Genomic DNA, 8,339 nt, shown 5'->3' on the forward strand with positions numbered 1-8,339 from the left:
ATAACCACCTTTGTCATTCCTCTGTTTTGTTTTGTATTATGAATGAATGAAACAATGGCTCAAATACAAGGTTTATAGACTGACATCAAGAATGTATAGATCATTCTCATGCTTTCTTTATGCTTTGATAAACAGGTAGGCACCTAAACTTACCATGTTTTCTTTTAATCTTCAGTACTTAAGTCTTGCCATAATCATTCTAGTTCCTCTTACTTATTAAATTCCACAATAAGAATACTAACATAATCATAAATGAACACACCTGAGTAATTTGCGAGCAACTGGCCTCCACATTATATTATTATATATAGGCAAACAAACGGACTGAAAACCTGGTATTGCTAAAACAAATACATGACAACAGAAATTCTGACATGATCATATTGAACCACATCAATCTAAACCTCCCTAAAGATTTTCTGAGGAACAGGGGAAGTTCAGAAAAATTTACACTTCTGTCCTCCTCAACTCCTCCCAATTCCACAACTAATCATTGGCATGAAAATAAAATATTTTTACAGGAAAAAACACAAATGCACAGAAAAACACCAAAATCCACAAAATACGCATGCTACTCTAAGGACTCAGGAAGTCTTTAAATTTGAGTCAGATTCTACCAGACAAAAACAACTAAAGCCCTCCGTAAATTTAAATTTAAAAAAATGAGGACCTCATTTTCTAAAGCAATACATATTGCTCCACCCCATGTGAAAGACCACAGGATGCTCACCACAATAACATGCGTCACGGTGGAGAGGGTGCTGTCTCCTGCCATCAGTGTGCGAAGGAGCATGTCATTAGTGCAGAATGTTACCAGTGTCTTTGGAGAAACCCTATGGAACACACCACAGAGACAACTCAGGGAATTTGCACCATTTAAAGGTAGTTAGCTTTCCATAGATCAAAAACGAAAGCAGCTGCTGACAGGAAGAGGAATTACAGTTCTCTCCCCAAAAGACTCGCGCATTTGTTTTGAAACTATGCCTTTTCCCAGACATTTCCTAACAATTTGTAGTGCTTTTGACCCAAAACTATGGACAACAGATTAATTCAAAAAATAATATTCAAATTTTAATAAATAAGGAAGTAAAAGAGAACTATGAAGAAACTCTGCATGTCATTCAATTTACTAGAAAATTCCATGTGGAAAACCAAGCTTCAATTCCTCAGCATATGCCTGGATATAGCCTTTGCATTTGACTACACGTGGTGGGATGAGCCTAGCTGGATGCCAATTGCCTCTCCAGCTACTCTACCCATCCTCTTCATGGGTAGGGGAGAGGAAACACAACAAGACTCACAGGGTCAAGAAGGAAAATGTGGGTCTCTCTCATGGACAGTCCTCCATGAGCTTCTCCAATACAAGTCCTTCCCATGGGTTGCAGTTCTCCATGAACTGCTGCAGTAGAGGTCCCTTTCCACAGAATGCAGTGCTTCAGGAACAGCTTGCTCCATTGTGGGACCCCCACAAGGTTACAATCCTGACAGCAAACCTGCTTCTGTGTGGGCTCCCTTCCCGGGGCCACAGGTTCTGCCAGGAGCCAGTTTCAGCACAGACCTCCCAGAGGATCACAGCCTCCTTCAAGCATGCACCTGCCCAAACATAGAGTCCTGCACAGGGGGATCCCTGCTGCACCATGGACCTCCATGGGCTGCAGGGACACAGCTGCCTCACCATGGGCTGCACCTGGCCCTGGAGAACCTCCTCCCCTCCTGCACTGATCTGTCTGCAGAGCGGCTTCTCTCACATTCTCTCACTGCTCTTCTTCAGCTGCTGCCTCTGTTGCGCAGGTTTTCCTCCCCCATTCCCCACTGTCCAGAGACACTACCACCATCACAGATGGGCTCAGCCTCAGCCAGAGGCAGGTCTGTCTCGGCTGGCACTGGCTCTGTCAGACACGGGAGAGGCTTCTGGCACCTTCTCACAGATGCCACCCCACAGCTCCCAAAGCCTTACATTACACAATACATTACAGCTGACTAAATCACAAAGTAATCTGCTGATACTCTGGTTTTTCAGGAGGTCAAAACACTGAAATGTTACAATTCTGTATCTGGGGCAGAGTTAGCTGCACCAATAAAAACTGCAATTGTCACTACTTCCTCTGGCCACCCAAAAGGAGCTGAAAAGTTCCCTTGTACTATACTCTACAGCTCTTCTCTGGAAGGCAGTTAAGAAAACTTTAAAAATTATACTTCTGTGCTGTGTTACTATAAACACCTCTAAACATCTCCACTCCAGATTTTTTTTTGTCCACAACTCAAAATATTGTTATCTCCCCCTTTTAGTTTTCTCTGGATTAAATGTATTGGTTCCTTTCTAGGTGGATTTTCTGCACTGTTTCCAGTAATTCTTCCATTTTGATCTGACTTTGCTCTTCCTCTGCCAGCATAGTACTTCCATATATTAATCATCCAGCTTATTTGTGATACATCTTCACCAGCTTGTCTAATCTCTTAATAGCCTTCTGAGCTTTCACACACACATTTGAATTCTTATTTTGGCTTTGTTGTTCAAGTACATTAATTTTCACAGCTATGTGTTATCTTTGTTCACTCGAGCAACACAACCTTTTGCCATCTTCTGGTCACTCATCTCCCAACTGCTGGCCCTTCCTTGAAATGACACTGCCTATGCAGCACAAAGATGTAAAGACCCCACACAATCCATTCATGCTCTGCTTTACAGACTAATTCATCAAGTGATACTGAAATCTCCGTTTTTACATCACTTCATGTTTTAAACACAAAAGCTGAAGCAGAGTAAATTTAGTCCAAACTAGACAGATAAATAATGCTCAGCTTCATCAGTCCCTTTCCAAATTTGTTGTCTTCCCTTTTATGACTCCTATCAACTCAGACTACATAAACATTTGTTACAGCATGCTGGTCTTCACACCTACCTTCAAAGCTTGCAGAACTTTTGGATCCACACATGTTAAAAGTAGACAGGGGAAAAAAAAATAGAAAGTGTGGACTTGATCTGAAAATCAGACAAGGATTTTACATGCATACACTCGGCAGAAGAAATCAATAGAAAGCACTTGAAACTCAGTTCTATAAGACAACCTACTACATGAAACTGCAAAACACAGGAAGAAAGCCATAATTTTCACTCTTAAGAGTGTAATTATTTACTCTTAGTACTCTCAAGAGTATCCCTTACCTGCAATAACATATCCCACCTATAATTTGTGGGGCTGCATCCCAAACATACTGCAGTTTAAATGTACACAAGATTCACAATACCAACACAAGATCAACTGACACTTAGAAATAGCATTAGTACCTGCTTTCTAACCGGATCTGGTAACCAATTGTCTGGCCAATCTTCTCTCTTCTTTCTGCTGCCACTCGTTCAGCCACAGCAACAGCTGCTAAACGTCTTGGCTGAGTACAAAACACACGACAGGGAGTTCCATTCTTGTAGCAGTCATCAAGGATAAATTGAGGGATCTGTAGAGAAGTGGTTCAAATTTATTCTTTCAGAAAGCCACAGCTTTGTTAGTACAGGGAAACAATTTAACACATTGCAAAAGACTTTTCATTAGGATTATCACTGCAAGCATACGTGAATCAGTGGAAAAGAAATTTCTAAGTATAACTTATTTAGTTTGTTTTTTTTTAAGAAAAAACTTGCAGTGTCTCTCTCCTGCTTCAGATAAATCTAAAAAAAAAGCCCCCTACAGATAAACTCTCATTTTAACACAAAAAATATATTACTGTGGGTACTAAGAACATAAAGAGCCTTAGAAGAAAAAGGGGTATACAAACATCACAGTTACTTTCCCTTCAATATTTTGCATTATTTTAATGAAAAAATTGTATCTACAAGAAAATTGTGAGGAAAAATTTATGCTTTTAGTATCTGTCTACTGGCTTAGTGTTTCAAAAGCAAGAAAATTAATTGGAACACAAGATTTTTAATCATACAGGAAAAGAAAAGCCTTAAAATAGCATAAAAATATCCCATATCACAAATGTTACACGACTGGCATTAGTTTAGTATAAACACTGTTATGTTTTTTATTTCATTGAAGAAACATACTTGCGTAGTTTTTCCTGACCCAGTCTCTCCTATAATCAAAACAATTTTATTGTCCTTTATTATTTGGACAATTTCTTCCTGTTTTTCAAGAACTGGTAATGACTGCCTGAAGGAATCAAACTCTGATTCCCCTCTTTTCACTGGGACCTGGGGGATACCATCATTAAGTCGACCACTTGTCTTGTTTACTTCTTTGTTTTCTGTAAAGAGAAGTTAAAAGTTTATTTATATAGATCCAGAGGAAGGTCACTAAAACACAGCTCAAAAATTGTATGTAAAAATTAATGTTGCTGACTTTTTATGCATCCCTGTGGGTAAAGTGACAAACCCATCACAATTTAGAAGTCATATTTATAACAACATGTCCTCCTGAGGTGCTTGAAATAGATATTTTTCAAAACAGTTATTACTTTCACAGGTATTTTGAACAAAACCAGACTCTTCCAGAGCATTGCTCCAAGTCAAAAAATCCTACAAAGAGCAAAAGGAGAAAGAAAAACTAAACCAGAGAAAAGCGGCCAAGTGTATTTTGGTGGCCTTTGTAACTGCGCCCACATTTCACACCTGCAGTTCTCCCCAGAAATACACACTTACAGAGTTAAACCTTTAAGCTATTGCACGAATTTGCCTGAAATCATACTAATGCAAGCATGCTGCATCAAGAGTCCTGGACCCCACACAGCAGTGTGATGTGCTAGAAAGCAGTGCGTAAGTAGCCCAGAAACGTGCTTCTGAGGAGCTGCTTCAAATCCATCATTGCAAGTGCTACTCTGTAGTTCCTTGATAATTATTTTCCAGAAGAATGAAAAGTTTTCTGTAGACTAATTATACACATGATAACTGTGATTAATACATTCATATACTAAATTTCAAGCTCTGCTGTACCAAGACAAACACAGACTTAGAGATCAGGAGAACTAAAAATAAATTCTTGAGAAGCAGAAAAGACAGTTATTAGACTGTTCATTAACTTATTCCTTACATTGTTAAGACATTGCATTTCAGTACTTCTATTATAGCTTTGTTCTGTTCATTGAACAATCCTATTAACCAACTGAAACAATTGAAAAAAACAGCAAAGGAAGCACTAAAAGATACCATGTATCAGAAATACGCAATTAAACAAGGCATATTGGTACAAGTATTTTCAGTTCACTACAACCATCTATGCACACAGAAACGCAGTGTTTAACTCTAAAGCAAGAATCTAGATGAAAGCCTTGCTTTAAAAAAAAGGTACTCTTTTTTTTAAAAAAAGAGAATACTCCTTTTTTTAATTAAAAAAACAAACCAATTTTATCAGAAGTTTGTCTTTCAGCAAACCCTTCTGTATTCAAGAAATCAAGAAGTCTAGAAAATAGTCTCTTAAGACCAAATCGATTTTGTGGAGATGAAAAAACTTCTTGATTTATCAAGGACATTCATTTCTATAAGCAGAACAGACAACCTAATTTTCTCATAAGGGTGTTCTTATGGCATTGTGGTAACACTGACTCTTCAATCCCACCTCAGAGTACTTCTATGAAACCACATTTCACAAATGTACTTCCAAAAAGATTTGGCTGGAACTGGCTCAAAAGTTTCTAAATTAACACAGCACAAGGTAGACATCACAATGTGCACGATATGACTTCCCAAGTTCCTCACAATACCAGTTATAAAAGACCTTAAAAGGAAACAAACGTGTTTGTTTAATGGTGTCTGAGAGGACACAAGAGGGGACAGAACAGAAAGGTTTGTTTTGTCACTGGGTTGCAGGTGGTTTTTTCAAGTGGCATTGATGGGCAAGTCCAAATCAGAAGACACACAGAACATACCAGATTCAACAGCACAGGCATGTCCTCTCTCTGTCCTTGGCAGGAGTTCCGTGCGCTCCTTGTTTGTGACAGGAAAGCTCTGAATGAGACTCCGAACGGTGTGCTTCGTACGGAGAGCCAAGTCACAAGTCATGACTGCATGTGCATCTGATACATCCTTCTTCCTCACAGTCAGGTATCGATTGGCTCCTTTTCTGTGAGGGGGCGGAAAGAAAATCTATTTTAGGAATAAGGAACCTACTCTGGGTTAACTTTTATCTGTCAAGGTATGAGAATCTATGCAAAATCTTTGAAAAAAACCAGACTTCACAGTGAAACTTTTTTAATGGACTCATTAAATCCACTAAGTGGATTAAGTGGAAGTGGAAAAGCAAGCTATACCAAAATGCATGTCACAAGTTTTTCCAACCACGCATACGGCAATGAACAAAGATACTTATTTCTGTGTCTACTTTTACACTTTTTTCTCTAATACTATTCCTTGTAACATGGTAGGGTACGTTGAAAACATCAATCAAGTTATCATTAGTCATGAAATTCCATTGGTCTGCAGCTAAAAACCAAAAATGTACCCCAACTCACCCTTTGCTTTTAGATACCAGTCCAAGAGACTGACAGAGACGATGAACAAATGCTCTTTCACTACTAGTGAAACTAGAAGGAAATTCCATCTCTAGAATGATAAATAATAATGAAAAAAACATTAATAATGCAACAGGCAGTAATCTTGATGTATTATCTCCATGTTACAGACCCACAGAATTTTTAGGATTGGAAGGGAGACCATGCAGTGCAACCCCCCTGCCAAGGCAGAGTCACCTGGAGCAGATGACAGAGGAACACATCCGGGGTTTGGGATGTCTCCAGAGGGGGAAACTCAACACTTTCCCCAGGCAGCATTCCCAGTGCTCTGTCACCCTCAATGGAAAGAAGTGCTCCCTCATGTTGAGGTGGAACTTCTTGTTTTATGGCCATTGCTCCTTGTCAAAAAGTCTGCACTGCCTTCCTGGGACTCATCTTGAAGACATTTATATACATTAATGAAATACCCTCTCAGTCTCCTCGAGGCTAAACAGCATCATCTCCCACACCTCTCCTGATAACAGATGATCCAGCCATCTCATCTCATCTCATCTCATCTCATCTCATCTCATCTCATCTCATCTCATCTCATCTCATCTCATCTCATCTCATCTCATCTCATCTCATCTCATCTCATCGGTCTCTGCTGGACCCCCTCCAGTAGCTCCCTGTCTCTGTGCTGAGACGCTTAGAGCTGGACACAGCAGCCCAGCTGCGCCTCACTAGGGCCAGGCAGAAGGGCAGCATCCTCGCCCTCACTACACCCGCAGGCTGCCCCCGGGCCCCGCTGTGCTGCGCACCCGCTTCGTCCCCGCTCCGGAACCGCTCCAGGGCGAGCTGCACCGCCATTTCCACCTCCTCGTCCACGCCGACCTCCCTGAGGGCCTCGGCCCGGGCGCGCACCGCGGCGGCGGCAACCGAGCCCCCCGTGGCCCCGCCGGGCTGCCGCCGCGGGACCCGCCTGTGTCGCGACATGGCCCCGTGTCACGGCCCCACAGGTCCCCGACACCGACACGGATCAGGGGACGCAGCTCCTCGGCCCGGGGGGCGACGCCGGCGGTGGGGCGGGGCTCCCGCGGCCGGAATCGGCCCGAACGGAAGGAATTTGGCTCTTTTCCCGCCGTTAGGGGGGAAGCGTCCCTAAGCACCGAGGTACGTGTACGGCTGTGACCAAAAAGGGGCACTGGTACCCTGTCTAGTCATAAAATACGTGATTTAATTGCATGGTATTAAACGTAGGCGTGGCGAGGGTCATCTCGGCCCTCAGCCTCCTCACTCTGTAAAGTGTTACTTGCCCTTGATTTTGGATCGCCTTTTCCTGCTGTCCTTTGACTGCACGCTATGGACACGAGGTAGAAACTAAACCCAAACCTCTTAGGCGTGACACAGGACTCGGTGTTGAAAGCTGCTGCTTTGGAAACATCATTAGGTCAGAAGGAGAGTACTTAGAAGAAGAACAAACTACTCCTCAATTGTGAACTGAAGTGGGGAATTAAATAAATGGAAAATAAGCACTCACTGTCTGATGTAGCTGGCTGAAAAATAGCTCTTAAACCACTTCTACCAAAGCGTTTACAAGGCTCATTTCAGCATAATTCTGCATTGAGAGGTCACAGTGGAGCAGAACAATTGATCTGTTCTAAGGTTTTCAATTTTTTTCCGTTCAGGTATCTGCCTATTTATCTTCAACCAAAGTACATAATGCTAGTTCCTTATTGTTGTTCCTGTGACATTCAGTACTGCCACCTTAGAGCACATCAAGTTATTATGGAAAATTAAACACTTCAGCTGAATAAAATGAGCATTCCTCTCATCATCGTTGGTATCAACAGTAAAAAATGAGAACTCATAACTAATTTGAAAGAGTCACATCAGAAATCTTTAATTATGAA

At 41.4% G+C, this 8,339-nt stretch overlaps 1 protein-coding gene across 1 annotated transcript in view; it reads right to left on the minus strand.

Annotated features, from left to right (window-relative positions):
* The window catches only part of YTHDC2 (YTH N6-methyladenosine RNA binding protein C2), a 30,636-nt gene extending 23,214 nt beyond the window's left edge, over positions 1 to 7,422 (minus strand). Inside the window, exons 1-6 of the mRNA XM_059492467.1 lie at positions 7,248 to 7,422; positions 6,448 to 6,538; positions 5,866 to 6,059; positions 4,049 to 4,248; positions 3,290 to 3,456; positions 731 to 833 (exon numbers count right to left, since the gene is read on the minus strand). Of these exons, the coding sequence (XP_059348450.1) occupies positions 731 to 833; positions 3,290 to 3,456; positions 4,049 to 4,248; positions 5,866 to 6,059; positions 6,448 to 6,538; positions 7,248 to 7,422 (930 nt within the window). The remainder of the gene's footprint in view (positions 1 to 730; positions 834 to 3,289; positions 3,457 to 4,048; positions 4,249 to 5,865; positions 6,060 to 6,447; positions 6,539 to 7,247) is intronic.
* Between the last annotated feature and the right edge of the window lie 917 nt (positions 7,423 to 8,339).

The sequence above is a fragment of the Ammospiza nelsoni genome, chromosome Z, assembly GCF_027579445.1.
Source record: "Ammospiza nelsoni isolate bAmmNel1 chromosome Z, bAmmNel1.pri, whole genome shotgun sequence".
NCBI lineage: Eukaryota > Metazoa > Chordata > Aves > Passeriformes > Passerellidae > Ammospiza > Ammospiza nelsoni.